The 23,558-nt window shown below is 57.2% G+C and overlaps 1 protein-coding gene across 4 annotated transcripts in view; it reads right to left on the bottom strand.

Moving 5' to 3' along the window:
* Nucleotides 1-81: 81 nt before the first annotated feature.
* Nucleotides 82-23,558, bottom strand: part of TMPRSS6 (transmembrane serine protease 6) — a 40,033-nt gene continuing 16,556 nt past the window's right edge. For 2 of the 4 annotated variants that reach the window (XM_055328907.1, XM_055328909.1), the window contains exons 7-18: nt 23,102-23,381; nt 20,951-21,087; nt 19,525-19,637; nt 19,080-19,189; nt 10,597-10,742; nt 10,146-10,244; nt 9,265-9,378; nt 7,836-7,952; nt 7,390-7,558; nt 5,805-6,076; nt 3,775-3,911; nt 2,939-3,242 (exon numbers count right to left, since the gene is read on the bottom strand). In XM_055328907.1, the coding sequence (XP_055184882.1) occupies nt 3,084-3,242; nt 3,775-3,911; nt 5,805-6,076; nt 7,390-7,558; nt 7,836-7,952; nt 9,265-9,378; nt 10,146-10,244; nt 10,597-10,742; nt 19,080-19,189; nt 19,525-19,637; nt 20,951-21,087; nt 23,102-23,381 (1,853 nt within the window). In that variant the 3' untranslated portion in view covers nt 2,939-3,083. Of the gene's footprint in view, nt 3,243-3,774; nt 3,912-5,804; nt 6,077-7,389; nt 7,559-7,835; nt 7,953-9,264; nt 9,379-10,145; nt 10,245-10,596; nt 10,743-19,079; nt 19,190-19,524; nt 19,638-20,950; nt 21,088-23,101; nt 23,382-23,558 lie in introns of all 4 variants that reach the window. The other 2 variants (XM_055328910.1, XM_055328911.1) reach the window with 2 other exon arrangements.

The raw sequence follows: 23,558 nt of genomic DNA, 5'->3' as shown, positions 1-23,558 counted from the left end.
CCTCCCTCTCTTCCTCTGGGCCACTGTCGGGACGGGGCTAAATTCAAGGTGGGGTCAATGACGTGGGTAATGGGGCTTTTTCCTAAAGCCTGGGGACACTGCCCTGTGGTCACTGTGCTACATATTGGGGGAGGGAGGTCACAGCTCCATCCTCTGCCCAGCAGCCAAACAAGGGCACCAACTCCCCCTTGCTGGGAGAGTTTTGGCAATTCCCCCGCCCTCTCTGGGCCTCCAGTAACTCACCTGTAAAGTGAAGGCTTGGACCAGGTGACTTCCTAGGCCCAACCCCTGAAGCCATGCAGGTCTCTTCCTGCCTCTGGGCAGCAACAGGGAATGCTGAGGGGGTAGGGGGCTCCCAGAATCAGGATGGCAGGACCCGCCCCCAACTTCCCAGCCTCAGCCCACCATTCCTGTGGCCCTTTGCTCCAACCTCTGCTGCACCCTGACCACCCCCATGCCCCCTCTGCTTCCTGCTGTGCCTTTCCTTGGCCCCCTCTACCCCTCCCTATCGCTACCACCCTTCTGCCCCAAGTCCCAGGAAATAGAAACACTGGGCCCGCGCTCCACCTTCTTTCCAAGCTCTCTGGACCCCAGGCTTCAGCAGGACCTCCCACCCCACCCCACCTGGCCAGTCCCTTCACAGACCTGGTCCTACCAAATGTCTACCTTGCTTCCCTGCCCTGGCCTCTTAGCACTGCTAGGAACATCCCTGCAGAGCAGGGGTCCCCTACGCAGAGACCCTCCCCAGAGCCGCCCACCTCTCCACTCAAGCCTGGGGGACCCTCGCCACTCCCCTCAGGACATTTGGTTTGCTGGACTGACCTCACGTTCTGTGTCCAACTCTGTAGAAAGTCACCAGGAGGCTTGTTAAGCCAACAGATTGTCCTTTGTGGCCCCCCAGTTTGACCCCCTAAGGCTAGGGAGGGGCCTGCAAATTTGCATTTTAGCCAGGGGCCTCCAACACTGCATCTGCAGCCTCTGTGAGAAGCCTGAGAGGCTCTGGGTGGGATGCTTTAACATCCTGTCCCCACCCAGGGCTCCCCCCAAGTGTCTGCTCTGCTCCTCCCCTAGGCGGGGCCAGCGGGCAAGTGATCTTAGGCTTGTGCCCCCAGGAGCCACTCCCTGGCTTTGACATCCTCCCCACCCAGGGTCCCTGCCTTTGACATTTCCCCTCACCCAGGCTCCCCTTCCCTAGCTGGGAAGCTAGACTCCGAGGAAAATGTGTCCACACTTGACTCCCCACTTCCTTACCTCTTCCTCTGCACCCAGACGGCACCACTGACCCTCCCTGACCACTCCCACTTGGTTGCTAAAGTTCCACCCCCAGTTCCCCTCCAGCTCTGGGTGGTTCCACACTCCTCAGCCCCCCTGCCGTGTCTGTCTACCCCCCCTTCAGTCTCTTCTGAAGAGGGTCTCTGAAATACCTCCTCCAGACCTCAAGCCCCACCCACCTCCTGCACACCTCCCTCCCAGAGGCACCCCAAATTCTGACACCTCCTCAGAGTCTTTCCCTCCCCAGGCCAGGCAGTGGCAGTTACTCCACTAGCCTTTGGGACAGACCCCGGGGAGTGGTCCTGGGTGGCGACTCCTGCCTCACCCAACCCCAACACTGAGGGTCCTTCACGTCCATCCCCACTGCCTGGCTGGCTCATTAGATCCCCTCCCCTCCCCCCTGGATCTCAGCAGTGGCCTCCTCTCAGCCTCCCTGCCTCCCGCTCCTGCGCTGGTGCCTCCACACTTGTGTGTGCCTGTGGTCCTTCTAAAATGTGAATCCACTCGTGGCACTCCCCTGCTTTAGAGCCTTCTTCTGTGGCTCCCCACAGCACCCAGCGTCAAGTCCTTAGCTCAACTCCAGATTCTTTCTCATCTGATCTCAGTTTGCTCGCCTCTCAATCTCTGTTTAATTCAAAACAGCTCACCAACATGCCCTGTTCTTTTAGGACATAGGCCTTTACACATGCAGTTCCCCTGTCTGGAATGCCCTTCTCCACCTTGGTCACCTTTGGGCTTCAACTCAAATCTCACCTCCTCCAGGCAGCCTTCGCTGACTTCCCGAGTTCCATGCTACTCCAGAGCCCCTTCACGCTGGATTGTCATCCCCACCCTTCCTGAGACCAGGGGCTGAGTTCTGTGCCTCTCTGTGACCCCAGCACTGTGGTTGGTGCTTAGTAGGAGACTGAGGGGTTGCTGAATGCAAAGGGAGTGTTGTGCTGAGAAGTGCTGGACTGGGAACCAAGAGGCTTGTACACCAGGCTTCACTCTGAAGCCTCCTGGTATGATCCTGAGGATGGCTCCGCCCCTCTGCCTCAGTTTCCTCCCAAGCTTGCAGACAGAGCCCATCACTTCTCCCATCCTTCACTCCTATCCAGGGGTCACCAAACCACTGCCTTCCTGGGGTTGCTCCAAGGACCTGAGCAACTGGCCTGAAGGTGACCCCTGACCCCACCTTGGCCTTCTAGACATTTGGCAAACAGGCTGAGCTGGAAGCAGGGTCCGCTGTCAAAATGTAGGGTTGGTGCCCCAGGGCCCCAGTCAAACCCCACAGCAGGGCCTCAGATCAAACGACTTTATTCCACAGGGTGGTGGAGCTCACTTCCAGGTGAGAGTGGGCAGTGGAGGCCCAGGGGACAGGTGGTGGGGTGAGGACCCTAGACCTGGGGCTCCCCCACCCTTTGGCTTATGGTGGCAGCTGGCCCACTTGGCTGTCTCTAGGGCTCTGGGGGCCCCTCCCTGGGGGCGCCTTCCATCCCCACCCCTCAAGTTCACAGGCTGGATCTGCTCTCTGCATTGGCGGAGGGGAGCTCAGACACCCCTGTTGGGACCTGGAAGCCCCGTTATCACTGCTGAACCATTCCCAGTGGGCAGCAGAGGAAGGGGAAGGAGGAGAGAGAATCAGGAGGCAAAAGGGCTAGATGTGAACCCCTCCAAGCGGGCCGGCTGACCATCCAGGCCCTGCGGTGCAGGGGGAGTTGACCTCCGCGGGGCCCTGCTGCCCCCACAATTACTTGCTCCCCTGACTAGTGGGTGCTCTGGACTCTCTGAGTCCAGCAGGTGGGCCCCAGCTCTGCAGGGAGGGGAGCTCCTCAGGTCAGCACCTGTTGGATCCAGCCAATCACACCTGTGATGCGGGTGTAGACACCAAAGTAGTTGGGCCGGCCACAGCCCAGGCCCCAGCTGACCAGCCCTGCCAGGAACCAGCGGCCACTGGGTTCCTTGCACACTAACGGGCCTCCCGAGTCGCCCTGAAAGGGGGAGAGGAGAGATGGGGTGGCATCAGGGTAAGCTGGGGGTCCTGATGCTGGGAGTTTCCCAAGGGATAGCAAGAGAGTCACATCCCCTTTTGAAACCTTTGCTTCCCTTGCCCCTGATGGATGGGGAGAGGCCAAAGCAGCCAGGCTGGTCCTTCTGTGGGTCCTGGCTGTCGTGGAAGTGTGCGTGTGTCCCCATGCCCCACTCCTTTTTACCTCCCTTCTGTGCGCTCCTGTTCCTAGTGACTGTGTCACCGTGGGCCAAGCGCCTCGCTCAGATGGGCAGCGGAACTGGGTTGGAGCCTTAGACCTGCCCACCCAGCTCTCTTGTGAACTTGGCGCAAGCCCCTCCACTTCCCTGAACCTCAGTTTCTTTATCTGTAAAGTTGGGACAGTGATCCCCACCTTGCAGGGAGGCTGTGAGGCTTCAGCAGGCTGGTGTGAGCAGAGGGCCAAGCCTTGTGTGATGTGAGCGCCGCCCTCCCTCCCACCTCCGGGCCCCCCAGTCCCCTGCCCCAGGAGTCACCTGGCAGGCATCCTTCTTGCCCTTCCGGTAGCCGGCACACAGCATGCGGGGTGTCACCTGGTAGCGATAGGCCTCGCTGCACAGGTCCTGCGGGATCAGCTGCACATCCACCTTCTGCAGACCATTGCTGGTGGGGCCTGCCGGGGCGGTGGAGGGTGGAAGGCAGAGATGAGATCTGACTCTTCCTTCTGCTGTTCCCCTTGCATCTCGGGATCCCCCTTCATCTCTCCTGCTCTGCCCGTCTCCTCTGCCTCCACCTCTCCATTGCTCTGTTCTGGCCCCTTGTGGGCCCCCCCCAAAGAGTCCCTACCCAAAGCCTATCCGGATGAGCCCCCCCACACACACACACTGCCCTTCCTGCTTGAGACTTCTTGGCCATCCCACTCTGCTCTGTGACAGCCCCTGGAAGATATTTCCAGAGCACACATCTGACCCTTAAACTCTCTGCCTAAAATTCATTAGTATCCCTCCACTGTCCAGCCGGGTGCTTTGCCACGATGCTTCATGTTAGAGCCCCCAGGGAGCTTCAGTCTGCACTGCGCCTGGTCCCACCCTGAGATCTGGTCTGTTGGCTAGGGTGGGGCTCAATGATGGTGTTTTCCTGGAAGCATCTCAGTTGGATTTAAAGTGCAGGTCAGGCTAAATCCTGGCTGAAGCGCCTTACAATGTCCTACGAGGCCCTCCTGTCCTTCCTCTCAATCCTCACCCACATTCGCTTGCCCCCAGCTCCCCTCTGGTGCAGGGTGTTCTCAGGACCCTGGGTTGCCATCTGTGCCCTTAACCAGAACACCTTTCTCCCCAGCTGGGACTGGGACACTGCTGACTCATCCTTCCAGCCTCAGCTTAGACAGCCCCTCCTCTGGAAGCCTCCCTGACCCCACCTGGTTGGGTATCTCCTCTGGGCTGCCAAGGCCAGCTCTACCCCCCTACCTATGTCCACTCTTAGCACTGTTCCCCCCGCCCCAAGAATGTTCTTTCCATCTTTATGCCAACTCAAAGCCTGGCATGTAGTAGGTGCTCATAAACATGTCCTTGAATGAGTGAGCAAATTAACCAATCCTTGCTTTACCACTGTTCTCCATCATCCCCTTGAATGTGTTACTGTGCATCCGAGCCTCAGTTTATCCATCTTTAACTTATCTCTATACCCCTTCCTGCCTCAGGTTGTAAATTATTGTACCCATCTTTAAAGGTGCCTGTTTTAAGGATGCAGGGCATGGCTGTGGATATGCCAGCCTGGGCCTGTATTCACAGAACAGGGGTGGCCCCTAGGGGTGGTCAGTTTAGGTGGGAAGGGGAGAAACCTCCTGCTTCAGGGGCGGTAGCAAGAACAGCAGGGCTCTGGGGTCAGGCAGTCATAGGCGCCAACCCTCTCTGGCTGTGTGACTTGGAGCAACTGCTAAAATGGGACAATAATACCCACCCCTAGGGGTATTGGGTGGCTTAAATGAGACCACGTTGGGATCCCTGGGTGGCGCAGCGGTTTGGCGCCTGCCTTTGGCCCAGGGCGCGAACCTGGAGACCCAGGATCGAATCCCACGTCGGGCTCCTGGTGCATGGAGCCTGCTTCTCCCTCTGCCTGTGTCTCTGCCTCTCTCTCTAGCTCTCTCTCTGTGTGACTATCATAAATAAATAAAAATTAAAAAAAAAAATGAGACCACGTTCCCTAAAATCCAACCTCAAGGTAGGAAGCCATCTCTGTGCAAGGAGCAGAGTTTGGAGCTTGCCTGTGGGCTGTTGCCTTCCTCACCTGCCCCATCACTTCCCACATATCCCCCAAGATAACCTCCCATGCCCTCAGTTCCCTTTAAAGGCCTTCAGGAAGGAGAGAAGGGCCGAGAAGGCGGGAGCCACCCACTATAGTAAAAGCTTGTTTTTTTCTGTGACATCGAGCCCCCGTTAATCGCAGGACCAGAGGGACCGGGCGTTGGAGCTTTGGGGACCCCTTGCTACCCCCACCTTACTCCAGGCTGGAAAGCATGGGGAGGCAGACTGCACCCCATCTCCCCACCCCCCAACAGCCGGCTCACCACCCTCGCGCAGGGCGCCCCAGCCCGTGATCCAGCAGTGCAGGCCGGGCTCGAAGAAGTGGGAGCGCGCGGGCAGGCAGACGGGGCGCACGGCGGCCGAGCGCACCACGGGGTGGTCGAGCTGCAGCAGGGCCACGTCGTAGTCGTGGCTGTCCTCCTCGTGGTAAGGGTGCAGGAGCAGGCGGCTCACCTTGAAGGACACCTCACCCGGCCAACGCGAGCTTTGCCACACTTTGCCCAAGAACACAGTCCACAGCGCTGGTGAGGCCATGCTGGGGTGGGGGTGGGGGTCCATGCTCAGCCGCTGCTGCCTCTGACCCTAGGCCCTTAGGCTAGCCAGCTTCCTACCCGGACACCCATCCCTTCCCTGCTCTGGAAAGCCCGTAGCTGCTGGGCCATACAGCCAGTGACACTGGTGCTGGAGTCCACCTGCCTGGGTTCCAATCCCAGCTTCATCCCTCCCTGGATGTGTGTGCGCCTCTCTAGGCCTCAGTCTCCTCATCTGTGAAACGGGAACAGTGTCTTCTACTCCTATGTTACTGGAAGGAATTTACTACGACTGTGCATGCAAAAAAAAAAAAGTTAGCACAGTACCAGGCAATGGAATATTTCCCTCCTTTTTTCTGCACTTTACAGAAGGGGCTGCTGCGAGCTCGCTGAGACCTGCTGGTCCTCACTAGGAGGGGTGGGCATTGAGTATGGAGCAATCAGCAGAGACTGGGCAGTAAAGGACCATGGGTGCCAGGTCAACATCCAGGTCTTTCTTTACCTCATGGGCTGTGGGGTGCCAGGGAGGCAGTGAGAGAAGAGGTCAGGCTGCACCAGAAAGAGCACCCAGGCTCCTGGGTAGGGGATGCAAAACGGAGCCGGGCTCTGGGCCATCTGGAGTGATGTGTGCACAGTGCTGGTGATAGTGTGGACAGGCAGCAGCTAAGGATTGGTCTGATGCACCAAGGAGACTTGCCATCTGGCTCTGGATGTAAGGGGCAGGGGATGGGGTGCCCCGATAGCTCGGGATTGTGTAGACCCAGGACAGAGGAGGAGGTATGGAGGGTAATCCAGGACTGGCTATTCTGGGGGCCAGGGCGGGGCCCAAGAGATGGGGCTGGGGGTGGAGAGGGGGCATCGTCAGCCACCATGCAGGTGGAGAAGATGTCTGTGGGGCTGGGTGGGATGTCCCTTCTTGGAGGCTTCTTGGGCCCCACTCACCAGGTCACAGAACCTGGAGGGGGGTCATGGCCTGTGGCCAGGCCAGGCACTTCTGTTCTGTGCTGTACCCCTAGTGTCTGCACAGCTCCCTAGTAGGAGCACAAGAAATACTGCTAAATGGATGAGTGAGGGAATGAGTGAATGAATGAATGAATCAATCACTGACCCAACCTAAAGCAAGATACCAGAAATGGAACAGAGAGGTTGAGCAACATTTCCAGGGGCACAGACTATGTTCGAGGTGGAGCCAGGACAGCAAGTCCCCCAGCTGCTCACCATCCTTCCCTCCTTCCTGGATCTCAGACCCATGTCCCTCCGTGCCAGGCCTCCCCTCCTCCATCTCTCGTGGTCTAGGTCCCCATGTCCCCCCACTCACCTGTCGTCCTGGAAGCAGTGGGCAGCTGTTATCACCCAGCGGTCAGCGATGAGTGCCCCCCCGCAGATGTGTCGGCCTCGAATCTGGAGGCTGGCCTGCCAGGGCCACTCGCCCTCTGAAGATACGGCCCCGCCCACTATGCGGCCAGAAGGGCCCTGGAGGCCACAGTCTGGGGGCGCAGGGGGCGGTGGGGGAGGACAGGGACGGCCAGAAGCCAGTGAGGAATGGACACAGGCAGACAGAGAAGGGGAGGCAGGAAGGCCAAAGGAAAGATGAAGGGATGGGAGAGAATGAAGGAGAGGCAGGACCCAGGGCGGGTGCGGAGGAGAGACAGAAAGAGACAATGTGAGTTCTCCCTCAGCTCCCAGCGTGGGCCCCCTCCCTCCCACACTCCAGGGCCCCCAGGGGGACAGGGGCTTTTGCCCACCCGCCTGTTGGGGGCTCACCACAGTGCTGCTCGTCCGAGCCGTCCCGGCAGTCGGGCAGCCCATCACACTGCGGGTTGGGCTTCTTCACGCAGCTGCGGTCCTCACACTGGAAGGTGAATGTCCCACAAGGCACCCCTGGGGGAGAGGGGTGGGAGCAGGACACGGAGGGTGGGCCCCTGAGCCCCAGGGAGCCTCCAAAATGAGGCCCAGGGAAGATGGAGCCTGGAAGAGGCCAGGAGGAGACTGGGGAGGGGTCCCTTGAGCTCACTGAAGGGTACCCTGAGGTTCCTGAAAGGTCTCCTAAAGGCAGGACATATCTCTTCCCTGTGTCCCTTCACCCCCCTCAGACTGGCCTGTGGAGAGCAAGGCTGCATCTCCCCCACAGACTGCGCCTCCTGAGGTCACGCCTGCCACCCCAGGTGGAACCGAAGGCAGAACTGTTCCTCCACTGTCCATCGGCTCCCAAGAGCAGGGTTGTGCCTCTCCCATCAGTCTAAGGCTCCTCTCCGAGCCCGGCCTTCCTCCAGACCCTGGCCCCACCTAGCCGCCCACCTGCTCCTCACTGTCTTTGCCATAAAGAACTTTCTGCACCACCACCTGGTCTTGGCCTACTCTCCTTCCCTCCTGCCTATTTAAATCTTATCTCTCTGCAAGGCCAAGTTCAAAGTCCACCTCCTCTAGGAAGCTTTCCCTGCCTGATGTTCTCCTGCACTCCAGTCTTCCCATGCTACTGGACATGAAGTCCAGAAGGCATTGGGCCAGAGACAGTCACCCATCAGGTCTTCCTACTAGCAGATAATCCCAAAGCACAGGGACCACCTCTCTGGTGTCTTTTATTCCCACTCCCTCACTCTGCTCACCTATCACTGGGGTGTCTGTAGGTGTTGGATGGGTGGGTGGGGTGGATGGATGGATGGATGGATGGATGGATGGATGGATAAAACAATGGACACAGACAGGAGATTGGGCAGACCAAAAAATGGGTGGATTGATGGTCCAGTGGGGAGACTGACAAACAGAAGGATGGATAAATGAGTGGATATAAGGACCAACAGACAAACAGGTAGTTAGCTCAGTGGATGGATGCATACACGCATTCACAGATGGATGAAAGATGGAACGATGAACACAAAGACAGATGAACTGATAAATGGGTAGGTTGATGGCTCACTGGATAGGGAGACAGGTGGGTGGACAGGCAGTTGAATGGATGGATGAGTGGATGTATGAATTGATGGACAGATAGATGGTTGGGGAGACCATAAGATGGATGGATGGATGGATGGATGGATGGATGGATGGATGGATAAGCGTCCATTCAGATAGTTGGTGAGTCTTTGGACAAGAAGGCAGAAACCTCTGCTGAAGAAGCACGCAGGAAGTCTGGGCTGTCTGGCTAAGCCCATTATTTGGTTTCCCTCTAGAGAGCTGGTCATACCCACCCTACCTTCCTGGCAGTGCTCTTCGTCACTCCCATTGAGACAGTCAGGCTGCCGGTCACAGACTCTGGACAGTGAGATGCAGGTGCTGTCTTCTTGGCACTGGAATGTGGCTCTGCAAACTGCATGGGGACACACAGAGGAGGCAGGTGAGAGGAAGGCCGAGGAGCCAGGCTGGGACTTTGTGCTGCCTGTAGAACGTGTATTGTATTATATGCTGTGACTACAGATCTCTTTCTCAGCTACTTTACGTGCGAGTTTCATAGCAACCCTTGAGATACCCCATTTCATCAGTGGAAACAGAAATGAAATGACCTGTCCGAGGTCATCTGGCTGAGCCAGAACCTGAAGCCAGGTGCTCTGGTTCCAAATATGAGGCACATCTCCTCTCCTTCCTGCTTTTCTCTCCAAGGATTTAAAACTTGGTTGGATGGGGCTGTGGGAGGTTTGGGGAGATCAGACAAGAAAAGGCTGCCCTGATGGTGAATGTGGGGGCCAGAAGCAGGACTTAGAGGGAGAGGCGTTACTCTAAGACAGTCCTGACAGTCCCACCGGGGCCCCTGCTGCCAGGGCTGGGCAGTGGTGAGCATAACTCCAGTAAGAGTTGGCAGCTCTAGTCTGAACCCCTGAAGTGGAGGGGTGGAGATCCCACTCAAGGGAGGAAGACGCAAGATTCTCTCTGTGGCCACCCCAGGCTTGCCTTCCCCTCCCTGGTCCTCCCTCCACTCTGTTCCTTCTTGACAGCTGGCTGGGACAGATGGCCTGGTGGGGAGCAGCCCTGAGCTGGGAGTCAGGAGAACTGGGTCTCAGCTTGTCCCTGCTACTGCCCCAAACGGTGGTCCCGAGGGGGAGGTAGGACAAGGGAAGGATGGGACAGGCGGCTGCTCACCACAGTTTCTCTCATCCAGGCCGTTGGGACAGTCCTTGACCCCATCGCAGGCAGGCACACATAGTCCATTCACAGAGCAGAGGAACTCTCCAGGGCAGGCTGGACGGGGAGGGCGCCATCAGGACACGCGTCCTCATGCAGACAGGACGCATTTGTGTGCTCACACATGTACCCACATGTACACGCACCTGTATACATGGTGCATGTGGACAGACATGTTCGGGCACATGTACACAGCATGCACACATATGTGTGAGTGTGTATCCTTAGGAACACAGGTGACGGCCTTGCCAAGGACTCCTTTGTGTGTGGGCACACACAAAGCTGCAGGTATTGTGTACACTCGCACACACACATCCAGTCCTTTGGTCCAGCCTCTTGGTGCTTCCGGGGAAAGCTGCAGGGGCATCGGGGGTGCCCGCCCTGCCTCCCCAGGGCTGCCCATACTCACGATCCGACTGGTTGTATAAGCCGTAGTGCACCTGCACACCGGGCCCGGTGAGGGGGATCTGGGATGTGAAGTTGACGGTGATGCCGGCAGTGGCCACCACGGGGATCCTCTCGGCATAGGGCTGCAGGGTGCGCAGGCCACACAGCCTGGGGGTGACAGAGGCAGACTCAGGGCCCCATGGGCCAGCCTGAGGGAAGGGACAGCTTAGGTCTCTGCACACAGACAGGACAGGGGCAGAGCAGCCGGAGAGGAAGGGGGAGCTGCACCACCACCTTCACCTTCTCTGTCTTGATTTCTCCCTTGGGTGACCACTCACCCCGAGTCATCTTATAGAAATCAGCCTATGTCACTCCCCTGCTCAGAATCCTTCAGTGGTCTCCCCTGCCCTGCAGGATAAAATTCAAAGTCTGAATTCTCCTCCTGGTCACCTAGGAGCTGTGAGACTGGCAAGTCAGGGTCCTTCCCTGAGCCTCACTTTCAAATAAGGGAAATTATCATTTCTTTGTTGGCTCCCAATCTGACAGGACTTCAGCGTGTCAGCAGAGGCAGGAGTCTTTGCGGGTCTGCTGTGTGTAGGCAGGGAGGACGCTGCCCTTGGGCTCAGTGTCGGGGAGGAGGCAGCGGTGTGTCCTTCCCACTAAGGTGGGACCATTCCCCAACCAGGGGAGGCCCCTCACACCCTGCTGGATGCCCCCACCCCACCATGGTGCGCTTGTTCCCATCCAGCAGGTGGGAGAAGCCCTACAGAGGCGTGAAGTTCTTCCCAGAGAGCAGGTAGGAATCTTCCCATCTCCGGAGATGGAGGGCACAGGGGGTGCATCCCACCAGGCATCGGGGCACACTTGCCACCCAGAGCACGGGGGCACGCTTTCACCAAGTGGGTGCCACCCCCCCCCCGAGAGCGGCAGGCTGCTCTCCAGACAGCACCCGGGGCTCCCTCCCTCCCCGGGTGGGTCAGCCCCCTCACAGCGAAGGGAGCACCCTCCCAGAGCAAATAGGAACGCCTCTGCAGACCAGGGAAACACACCCAGGACACAGGTCAGAACATATGCAGTGAGAACTGAAAGTGCCCCCAGTAGAGAAGGTCGAGAAGGCAGAAGGAAGTCGAGAGAGCAGGTGGGAATGCCCCAAAGCATGATGGGAGCATCCCACAGCAGACACAAGAGCCCGCGGAGCCGGTCCCCTAATTCCCGGGGGCCAGGTACTTCCACGGAACTTGTGGAATATGGCAAGCACTTCCTAGTTCAATTAATTAGTCAGCGAGCTAATCAAACAAACAACTGAGGAAGGTCTGGGGTTGTCTTGTCTGCCCTCCCCCCCATTCTTGCCTCCAAACCAACAAACAGTCCTCCAGGTGCGCTCCGGGGACCATCGCAGCTCCAAGGTAAAAATTAGTTTCATAATAATGCTCAGGTAATATTTGCCTTTTTCACTCTCATTCTCTCACCAGGATATGATGGAATTTTCTAGAGACTACATAATGTGGGATGTGCCACCTGATTGAATGCAGACGCAGATGTGCATATCCAGCTCTGGCCTATTAGTCCAGTTTAAAAGAAAATTGTAAAAAGGTTAAGCGGTGATATTTTTCTTGCCAAATGGAAATATAATTAATTTTCTCTAAAATATGTTATTGACGTTTAAATTGCCATGGGCATATTTTAAATGAATTGATAAATGTTTTTACATTTTCTTAGTTTTAATGTCTACTACTGCAAACATAGATAATATAACCTGCATAAAAGCATTTTAGGGGGCACCTGGGTGGCTCAGTGGTTGAGTGTCCGCTTTCAGCACAGATCGTGATCCTGGGGTCCTGGGATCGAGTGCCGTATCGGGCTCCCCACAGGAGCCTGCTTCTCCCTCTGCGTGTGTCTCTGTGTCTCTCATGAATAATTAAATAAATAAACAAATAAATAAACAAACAAACAAACAAACAAATAAATAAATAAATAATTTTTTTAAAAAAAGCACTTTGGGGTGCTAAATAACTTTAAAGAGAATAAAGGGGTCCAGAGGTGAAAAGTTTTGAGAAGTCCTGCTCTACACCAGGATTCCTCCATCCTCCAGCCCAGGGGGACAAGACGAGGATGAGATGCCACTAGGGGGCACCCCCGGGCAGGCCTGGGCCCTCTCTGCCCTCTAAAACTTAAAGGACGCTGGAAGTTTTGTCTGTCAGTTTTTAAAGCAGATAAACAAATGTTATCGTGGCTTCCTGTCCTCTGAGAGTTTCCCTGAGGAGTGGACAGGGGAGCTAGGGGGCAGGAAATACTGGGCAGGGGGAGACGCACCGAGTACAACCCCGACCATGCTGAAGGTTTGGGGGCATGGGACACTGCCCGCAGAGTCATTGAGACCTTGCAGGGAAGAAGCCGGAGCCAGGTTGGAGAGCAGTGGGACATTTCAATCTAGAAGAATCTGAGGGCTGCGTGGTCACGCTGAGCTTTGGCCCGGGGCTCTGAGGTACCAGTGCAGGCTGACAGGACATTTTCTCTACTGGCGTCTGAGAGAAAGAAGTCCCAAATCAAGGGCATCTGGGTGGCTCAGCGGTTGAATGTCTGCCCATGGCTCAAGTCGTGATCCTGGGGTCCTGGGATCAAGTCCCACATTAGGCTCCCTGCATGGAGCCTGCTTCTCCCTCTGCCTGTATCTCTGCCTCTCTCTGTGTCTCTCACGGATAAATAAATAAAATCTTTAAAAAAACAACAATAACAACAATAAGTCCAGAATCAGCCCATGGCTCAGCCTGGGAACCTGCCTGGGCAGCATGTGGTTCTCACCTGGAGGCCCAAGGCAGGGGCTGGGGGCAGCATTCCTGGGCCAAGTCTCTCCACAACAATTCAAGGCAGAGGCTACAATCTAGTGACTCAGGCTGAGTCACCGAACTTAAAGATGGTCTGTTTAGTCTGTGCAGGGTTAAAATAATTTTTTTTTCAGGTTCAGTTGCCCACTAATTTCACATAATAATCTAGATTCTTGCTGCTTCTGAAAAACAAGCCCCAGAAACACTGGCTGGAAATAATCAGAGGCGGCCCGAATTAGGCAGAGCACGTGTGGCCCTGCTCAGCAGTCCCTCCCTCTCCCGCGCTCCCCCACACAGCCTGCCTCACAGGACTCTGCACCAGCGGGGGCCCTGTGTGCATCTGCATCTCTGGATCCTGCTGCAGAGCCTTCTGGGAGAGGGTATGCTTCCTCTGGCTAATTCCTCCCCATCTACCAAATGCCACCTCCTCCCCCACAGGCCCCCTCCGAGAGGCACCAGGAGTCTGAAGGCTGCAGCACCCACCTCACAGCTACAAAGTGCAGGGTCTGGAGGCACATTTTTTCACAGTGGCCGGCTTGCTTTCTCATCTCTATGGATTGGGGGTTTTTCCTTCCTGCCTCACCCAGACTGTAAGAAGGGACCCTATCAATCTTCTTGCATATCAGCAACTCCACACAGGGAGGAATTCAAGAAAGAGTGTATGGGTAGGTGGATGGATTGGTGGATGGATGAGTGAGGGAGTGGATGGAAAGGTAGGTGGGTGGATGGATGGCTGAATGGATGAAAATGTGGGTAGAAGGAAGGAAGGGTGAATGGATGGATAGATGGAAAGGTGGGTGGGTGGATGGATGGATGGACGGATAGATGATGGATGGATGGATGGATGGATGGATGGAAGGAAGGGTGGGTAGAAGGAAGGAAGGGTGAATGGATGGATAGATGGAAAGGTGGGTGGATGGGTGGATGGATGGATGGATGGATGGGAAGGTGGGTGGATGGAAGGAAGGAAGGAAGGGTGGGTGGGTGGGTGAGTGGATACATGGATGCACACATACACACACACACACACACATTCCCTTCCCCAGGACAGATTAGTGGGAACGAGGGTCAGAGAAGGCAAGCACTAAAGAAGGGGTGCCAGAGCACTGGACCTAAAGTCCAGAGCTGAGTTGGAGGTCTGCTTTGCCACATGAATCAGCCGTGTGACTTTGGGCACGTCGATGTCAGCAAGCTTCAGTTTTCATGTCTGTAAAACGGGGGTGATAATATCTCCCTTGTAGGATGTTTTAAGGAGATGAGAAAATTACTTCCCTGAAAGCAAACCGCTGACACTATTGGGCTATGAGCTCATCTAGGGCAGCAGCAGGAGCTGTGCCCACCACTTCCCCAGCACCCAGCCAGCACCAGGGTCACACACCCAGCCTGACCAGGAACCCCTGTGGCTGCAGGCAGTGCGGTGGGCCACCCATGGGCCCAGAGGAGCAGAAGAGCTGCCCCATGGCCAGGCCAGAGGGGGCTCCAGCAGGCCTAAGGAGCCAGTGGTTCTGCTGTCCCATCAGAGGGAGGCCAGGGGAAATGATTGGGCAGATCACAAGAAATGTGACATCACAGGAGAGGAAGCTGGCAGGAGGCAGATTCCCCGAAAGGGGGAAGCCTGTGTCATGGTGACGCCCAGCCAGAGTGGGTTCTGCGAAACCAAGCGGCTGGTGGCCAATCTTACTAGGCCAGGTCCCTCCGCCGCCTCCAGGCCAGGCCTTGGCCATGGGCACTGGGAGAAGCTGGACAGAAAGCAGGGAGGTGGGGAAGGGCAGAAAGGGCTCTGAGGGGCAAGGCCACAGCCCGAGGGTGCCCAGCCCGCGAGGGAGCCCTGGGCCGCCTTCCCTTATCACTGTGCTGACACCTGCGGGGCAAGTCACCTTCCCCCGCAGCCCACCCTCTAGTGCTCCTTATCCGTGGCCATTCTGGGTCCAAGAACCGCGCCTCCCCCTCCCTGCACACCCTGTGCCTGCAAATCAACACTGTTTCCCAGACCTCTCATATCTTTGCCACCCACACAAGCAAATTTTCCAACAAATGCTCATTCAAAGAATTTCCCAGCATCTACACTGGATGATCATTATCAAAAGAGATCATAACTAAAGGAAATGGTTTGTCCGGTGCTTCTGATTTGGAGGTACACCTCTGCCTTCCCTTCCACGCTCAGACATGGGCAGCAGCCTCGGGGCAGGCCTGGGGACCAGAGTCTCCACTGAGGGACCCGGATCCTTAACGGAAGTCTCAGAAGATAAAGATGGGACTCCCCAGGCCGTTCTCAGAAGCTGCAGGAGCCACAGAAGCTGTCAGTCTTCTCACCAGGAAGTCAGTGGATTGGTCAGGAGTGCTGTGGCCAAGAGAGGGAACAGCAGGCCAAGCTGCTCAGAGGCTCTTCAGGAAGAATCCACACGAGAGTGAGCACTTATGGGTGCACACATACGTGCTTGGACTTGTGCACACAGGCACAGGCGTACCCGCACATGCCCTGGATCCCACCGTTTTGCTCAACCCTGGCTTCTCCATTTGCCTTCTGGGTGACTTTGTGCAAATGACTTTGCCTCTCTGTGCCTTGGGTTCCTCACTGGCCAGTGAAGATGGTAGGGAGGCCTGTTCCTCACCAAGTTGTTGAGGGTGAAAGAAATGGCACCACAAAGCCCTCAGCTTGGTGCCAGCTCGGTGCCTGCCTGGCACAGCATTCAGAGCCGGTTGTTAATTTGTGATTGGTGCCTCCTGGAGCTGTGCTCTGTCTGGGCCTGCAGGAGCCAGCGTCCTCCACCCATGATCTCACCTAGTCTTGCCTGAGTGGGGGTCTGGTCCATGGCCGTTTTTCAGATGAGCTGCCTAAGGCTGGGAGAGGTGAGCCCTTGCCTCGCAGGAAAGAGAGGAGCCAGGATTCGAACCTTGATCTGTCTGGCTTTGGCTCTTTGGAATGGCATTTCAATAGGAACTAATAAACACAACCTATTTGGGAGACAGCTTTCTGATGTGCAAATGATAAAAGGTTGGGGCCTGGGGCTGGCCTAACCCTTCTGTTTTATACATGGGGAAGGTGGTATATCCAGGGTCACATGTAGAAACCAGTGTCTAGACTCCCCTGAACACATCTCCAGCTCGCCATGCATCACAGGGAGGCTTGGGACGAGAGAGAAGAGAGACAGGAGACCTGCACCCTGACAGACCGCCTCTCCCTGCCCCATCCACCACCTGGCTGGTGGGAAATCCCTCCGAAAGGTGAAAGGCCAGCAAAGAAGTTCTTAGGCATAAGAAGTTCTTAGGCATCCCAGGCCTCAGTTTCCCCTCCTGTACAATGGGTGAGGATTGGGTCCATGGCCAGTCCAGCCCATACTTTCCATAGCCCAGTGGTGCTTTGAGACACTGGGAGGGAGCCCCCTGCAACCCCACTAGAACCTGCCATGGTGCCTGAAATCCCACCATCACAGCATCATTCCTCTTAATTAGGACCCTCCTCAACTGTGACCCACATTTAAAATCCAAGGGTAGCTCAGGAAGTCCCTGGAACCAGGGCCCATAGCTTTGCCCGACCCTTCCCGGCTGTGTCATGGAGAGAGAAGGCCCTCCACAGGGAGCATGGCGTGACCATCATCCAAGCCCCTGGCTGGCAGTGGGTGTGGGAGAGGCTCTGACTACGGGCCTGTTGGGGCTCCACCTAATTGTGCTGAGCCTCGACCCCCTTTCTAGGAAATGGGATGATGATGCCTTTGACATCACAGGCTGGTGACCCGGCTCCTGGCAAATGGAATAGCTGTGTGGGTGCGGGGGGTAAGGGCAGGAGCGCCAGACCCAGGGCCCTCCTGCCCCTTCCCAGAGGAGACAGCGGATTCAGCTCTGGGGTTGGGGGCTGGGGCAGGAAAACACATCATCACCATTCGAACAAGTGTGATGAAATGTGGGCCATGGGCCACTCCTATGGTCATTCTGTGGACTCCTGATGCTGAGTGGGGAGCCCAGCCGGCCTCAGTCAGTGCAGGCCCCAGGCGGGTAGCAAGGGGGTCTCCAGGGAGCTCCCTGAGCATCCCTGAGGATGAAGGTAGCGATGCCCAGAAACGCCACCCACATGCTAGTAGGGGTGGGACAAGATGCCTTTTCTTTCCCAAACAGCACAGGCCTGGGGTCACACCGTCTTCCATCACCCCGCAAACAGCATGGGTCTGGAGTCACACCATCTCCCATTATCTGATGAAAGGCACTGGCTTGGAGTCACACCATCTCTCATCACCCCACAAACAGCCCAGGCCTGACACCATCTGCTGTCACCACCGAGCATCACAAGCCTGAGGTCACACCACAGGCATTTCTTCCTTTCCCTTTCAATCACAATCCCTGATAAATTGCAAACGTCCTGGGAAGCATGATGGCAATGGCGAGTTAATGAGCATTGTCAAGTCCCGTCACCTATTGTCTGAATAGGATCAATCAACAAACAAGCAAAGTCCCCATTGGTGAATGTGGACCCCAGCCCCAGAACCCAAGAATTCCAGACTCCTGGAATCTTCCAACTTTAGTGTATTGGAATCTTGGAGATGCAAAATCTGTGAAATCAAGAACTTTGCATATTAGAACCCCAGCCTCTTGGACCCCCGGGATTTTGGGGATGGAAGGGAGGGCAGAGGCCCGACCTGCTATAAGTTGCAGAAGCTTCTCTTCAGCATCCTTGGACCCCCCGCCAGCTCTGCAAGGCTACTTCAAGATCACACTTCTCTCCCCAAACCTCTGTCCCCCCCCCCACAATGTTCTCCCTCTATGCCTTTGTCTGGCCCTCCTCTCTCTAACTTCCATTCCAGCACCTCCTCTCTCCCTAGGGGATGCTCCCACCCAGCGCTTAGACATGGGTCCCCTCCCATCATAAGGGTCCCCTCCCCTGAATGTCCCAGGTCACCCCCCTCTCGCCAGACAGAGGAGCGCACCACCTCCATTCCTCACCTCACTCCTTGCAGTGGTCAGGCCCCCAGTGAGCCCAGGGTTGCCAGCCCCAGGGGACATGTACCAGGCCTTCTCCTACTGACCAAACTGCAGCCCCCGCTGACCCATGGACCACCCTCGTGTGGCCTGGCCCCCTGCATCCTGTCCCACTCCTTGGAGGGACTCACTTCTTCCTTAGAAACTTTGTCACCAGGGGGCAAGGGCAGGACATATGGCAGGGCAAGCATCCCCCAGTGATGTGGGTGATATGGGGCTACCCTGGTTACCGCCCATCCCTGTGGAAAGGGTCAGATTAGCAAAAGTGGCCTCGGCTCTGGCCGTGCAGCTTTGCAGCCGGGAAGCCACTTGACAGTGGTCAACAGCCCAGAGTGGCAGAAGGGAAGACAGGCCTCAGATGGCACGGGGATGGGCTTCGGGGAAGGCGCTCTCGCACTGCCGAGTCCTGTGGCTCTTGCACCATCTCATTTATGGATCTGGGGTGCCAGACCGTGGGGTGACAGCACCCAAGGAAGTGAAGCATTTCACTAGAACTAGAACCAGTATCCAAGGTGGCTGAGACCTTTGGGTGGCAGGAGAGGAGGCGGGGATGGGGGTGGGGGCCAGGACAAGGAATGGGTCAAGGGGTGGGGGCTCAGGCCTGAGCACCTGGCCTGTACTCTTGCTCGGCTGCCCGTCTGAGGTCTGGGACTTGGGCTCCCAGGGTTGGTAACTGTGGGAGAGGAAGGGGGCCCTGGGGGTTGGGTACCTCCGGTTCTGGATTGTCCACTGTCCCTGGGTGCATGGCAGGTCATACTTCTGCCTCCGCAGAGCATAGGCGTCAAACCAGAGGGCCAAGCCATAGTCCAGAGAGGGCACCTGGAACAGAGGAGCTGGTCACCAAGTGGTCTGTAGGCTGTGGCTGGGGTGGTGGCCCCACTTCCCAGGACGACACCGGGAGGAGGGTCAGGAGTCACACCGTCCAGCTGGGGCTGAAGTTTGCCAGTCACCCAAAAAACAGGCATTACTGTGGCCCACAAAGGCAGACCTTGACCGCACCTGTCACCCCCCTTCCAGAGGGATCTGCACCCAGGGCTCAGCCTGGGGGCGCTCCAGCAGAGGCATGACAGTGGTCCCCTCCCAGCCAGGGCCCCCTGAGGTCCCATAGGGTGTTCTGGGCAGGGGGCAGGCAGGTGGCAGGGTATGGGGCTCACCGTGAGGTGCCAGGAGCAGTGGGTGCTGGGCGAGTAGTAGCTGGGGAAGTAAGGCGTGCTGAGGACGCCCTGTGGTTCCAGACGGCCCTCCAGGGTCAGGTTCACCTCACAAGCTGGGGGCCAAGAACAGCTGTTACACAGGGTCCCCTGGGCCCCCCCCCACTGCCCCTCCCAGCAGGTAACCCCACCGCCCTCCTGCCATTGAACAGTAGAAGTTAGTGGTTGAGTGTGACCTTGGGCCTCGGTTTCTCCATCTGTAATGTAAGGACAGAAATAGCCCACACCTCGCAGGCCAGTCAAGCAGATGAAATAGAAAATGCTCGAACAGCCTGCCATGTAGTAGTACGTGCTCAATAAATGTTGGCCGTTGACACTGGCTGCACTGACCGTTTACTACACAGGTTCACAACTGTGGGAGCCTCGTAGTTACGGGGGCTGGGGGAGGGAGAAGCACCCCCATCTCAAAGATGAGGTTCAGAGAAGAGGCCACACAGGAAGAGGGTGAGGTCAGAGGATGCTCAGCTGGCTGCCGCCTCTCCCTGGAGTCAGGGTCCCCTTGATCCCGTGTCCCCCGAGCTGGGTGGGTGAGTCCCACCAAAGCAGAGCCTGCTCTGGCACCTCCTCAGCCCCAGCCCCCCCCCCCCAGAGGGCTGCCAGAACCAGCAGGAGCAGCAGGGGACCTGGGCCACTGCCAGGAGACCTCTGGGGTCAACAGCAGGAGAGGGAGTGAGGCGGGAAGAGGCAGATTGCCAGGGGACGTGGGGGAAGCAGTGGTTTGTGGTCTCCTGCCAACTCTGGGACCTGCAAGGTTTGCTTGGCTCATCCAGGCCCAAGGACAGCCAGAGCCTGAATGGGTGGGGGTGGGGGTTCTCCCTGAGAAAGGGGTTCGGGGGATCAGAGCAGGAGGACAGTGGCGAGGCCAGCGGGCAGCCTGGTGTGTCATTCCTGCAAATGCTGTGAGTAGCTCTCCCTGAGCTGGGGGCCATCGCCAGGGAGACCTGTGGGGTTCACCTTCAGTGGGAGAGGATGGTCTGGGGGTGAATCTGGGGTTCTCAGGTCTGTGGTCAGGAGACCTCAGGCTGGGGCAGAGGGAAGAGGATCAGGGGAGGAGCCAGGAGAGGAGACACGGGTCCAGGATGGGGACAGACCAGACAAACAGGAATATGGCAGGAGAGAGAATGAGGGAGAGGGCCAGGCCAGGGAGGGTAGGAGAGGGAGGTAGAAGGTGGGGACATGGAGTGAGAACAGAGGACAGGAGAGAGGGGCCAAGGGCGTGGGAGGGTGGAGAGCCGAGGAGCTTCCGGAACCTTCCCTCTGCCCCCATCCCACCCCCAACTACAGCAAAGAAGGAGAAGGTCCTGCTGGCCGGCCCCCCAGGGTTCTGTGGCGGTGCCCCTCCCATCCCTAGGGACCCCTGGCCCCTCACCCTGGAAGGCCACGGGCTGCACGGAAAGAACAAAAGGGTCGTAGTAGCTGTGCAGACCCTTCTTCCAGACCACAGCCATGACGGCCCCGGATGCCAGGACCTCCACCACGGGCTCCTGGCGACTGCAGCCGTACACCCTGGAGGGACAGAGAGAGGTGGTCAGGGCGGGTGGGGCCTGGGAAGGGGCTCTGCGGCCGGCCTGCTGTGCGTCTGCGCGTGGGCTTCCGACCCTCTCTGGCCCAGGAAGCCGGAGGCCCTGTAAGGAAGGTTCGGGCCAGCTCCTCAGGGGAGACAGGCTAGGATGTGCCAGCTGACTCAGCCTGTCCCTCAGCGCCTGCCCCACCACCCCTGTGCCCGGATGCCTGTGCCCCCCGAGTGCCCAGCCTCTACCCTGCAGGGAGGTGAAGTTTCGTGGTTAAGGGACCTGAGGTCACCTGCAATGGACACTTCAGGCTTTCATCTTGGGGTTTCTTTTCTCTTCCTTACTTAGCAGCAGAGCCTGTGCTGAGACTAAAACGTCCCCCAATCTCCCAGGGCGTGGAGCCCAGAAAACAGACCACGTGGTCAAAGTTGGTTGAGGGCCCTTCTGCTCTGTCTCCTTATCACCACTGAAGACCCCCTCGTGACTCTGGGTGCAAGGCTGAGGATCCCCTGATCATGTCTGAGCCATCATTTTAGACCTCCCAAAGATCTGAGACGGGATGAGCTGCCTGGGTGCCACAGTGAGCCCGGTCCCACCCCCCAACAACTGGCTGGGGTGTGTGTGTGTGTGTGTGTGTGTGCGTGTGCGTGTGTGTGTGTGTGTGTGTGTGTGGTCAGGGGGTGGGGTCCTTGAAGAAGCCCCAGGGGAAGCCTGTAAGCATCCCCACCGTCATCGGGCCTAGAAATCAGATGGTGTGTAGCTTCTCTGCGCTTCCCAGAGCCCTCCAGGAACCCACCCATGCACACCCCAGATTGAGGTCACCACGTCAGGGGTGTTGCAAATGAGCATGCAGCCTCAGAGCCAGGAGTTCAGAGACACCCGGGAGGGGGGCAGCGCTGGGGAGGACCTCGTCCCCACTCACCCTCAAGGGCTGCCCTTGCTCTGAACACACAGATCCCACCCTGGCTCCTGCCTGGAAGCTGAGCCAGCCCCAGCAGCACAGAGAAGGCAGGCAGCAATCCTCAAGTCCCATGTCCTAAAGCCCTGCTCCTCTGCTTGAGAACTTTCAGTTACGTTCCCCACTTTCCAAGTATTACAGTTCAAAGTGCTCCTGGCATTCAATGCCCTTTGTGACCTGGCCCCAACTAGACTATATGTAATCATAGTAATAACGGAAAGCAGCTCCTGGATATTTAATGGGTACATTTAACATGTACATAACATCCATCATCCGTAAAAATGGATGGCATCACTCAGTGTGAGAATCTTGGCACAAATGGTTTGATTATTTATTTGCATAAGCAGACTCCATGCCCAGCGTGGGGCCCAGCATGAGGCCTGAACTCACGACCCTGAGGTTAAGACCTGAGCTGAGGGCAGCCCAAGTGGCTCAGCGGTTTAGCGCCGCCTTCATCAGGGCATGATTCTGGAGACCCGGGATCGAGTCCTGTGTCGGGCTCCCTGCAGGGAGCCTGCTTCTCCCTCTGCCAGTGTCTCTGCCTCTCTCTCTGTGTCTCTCATCAATCAATAAATAAAATCTTAAAAAAAAAAAACAAAAAACCTGAGCTGAGATCAAGAGTTGGACCCTTCACCAACTGAGCCCCCCAGGCACCCCCCAGATGGTTTGGTTTAAATCCTCACCATAACCCTGCATGGTGGGTGTGATTGTGCACCCATTTTACAAGTGAGGAAACCAAGGCTCGAGGAGGCAGAGACTTGCTGTAGGTTATGCAGCTAAGAAGCAACCGAGCAGGGGGTTGGAAGTCTGGGGCTGCCAGACTCTGAAGCATTCTAACAAGCCATGTTGCCTCCCAGAGCTGACCCGAGGGGTAGTCTAGTACAACTGCTTTGTTACAGATGGGGAAACTGAGGCTCAGGGAGGGAAGCGGGCCTGCCCACAGTACATAGCCATCTCCAGCCTCCTTTCTGCTTCTCTGCAGGCTAAGCCTTGCTGTCTCTCAGAAACCAGCGTCATACCGCCTCTTCCCTCCCACCGTCCCGGGACTCACGAGGTGATGAGCCTCCTCTCCAGGGGCCCAGCCACGTCGTACATGGCCAGTCGGTCCCGGCACTCGGCCAGCGTCCACTCGAGCCGGAGTTTGAGCATGAGATCCTTGGGGCCCTGTAGGTGCCACAGGCAGCTGGAGGCCAGGTGATCGGGCCCCTTCAGCCGGAGGACCTGGCCCTGGCCCACGTAGCTGTAGCGGTAGCAGCCTGGAGGAGGGAGAGGGACAGGCCCCCTGACCCCTGTTAGCCAGGAGGAGACCCGGGGGGCCAGCTGGTGCTCACCTGCGTGGGGGTGGTGCAGGGAGAGCAGCTGGATGGGGATCAGCCCAGAGGTGCTATGTCCCATCCCTCCGTGTCCTGCTGGGTTCCTTCTTGTCTCCTCAATCATTCATTCATTCATTCATTCATTCATTCATTCATTCAGCACTCACTGAGTTCCCTATGCCAGAGGAGGGCCAG

This window comes from Nyctereutes procyonoides, unplaced genomic scaffold, assembly GCF_905146905.1.
Source record: "Nyctereutes procyonoides isolate TBG_1078 unplaced genomic scaffold, NYPRO_anot_genome, whole genome shotgun sequence".
NCBI classification, from domain to species: Eukaryota; Metazoa; Chordata; class Mammalia; order Carnivora; family Canidae; genus Nyctereutes; species Nyctereutes procyonoides.
This window is presented reverse-complemented; position numbering and strand designations above follow the sequence as displayed.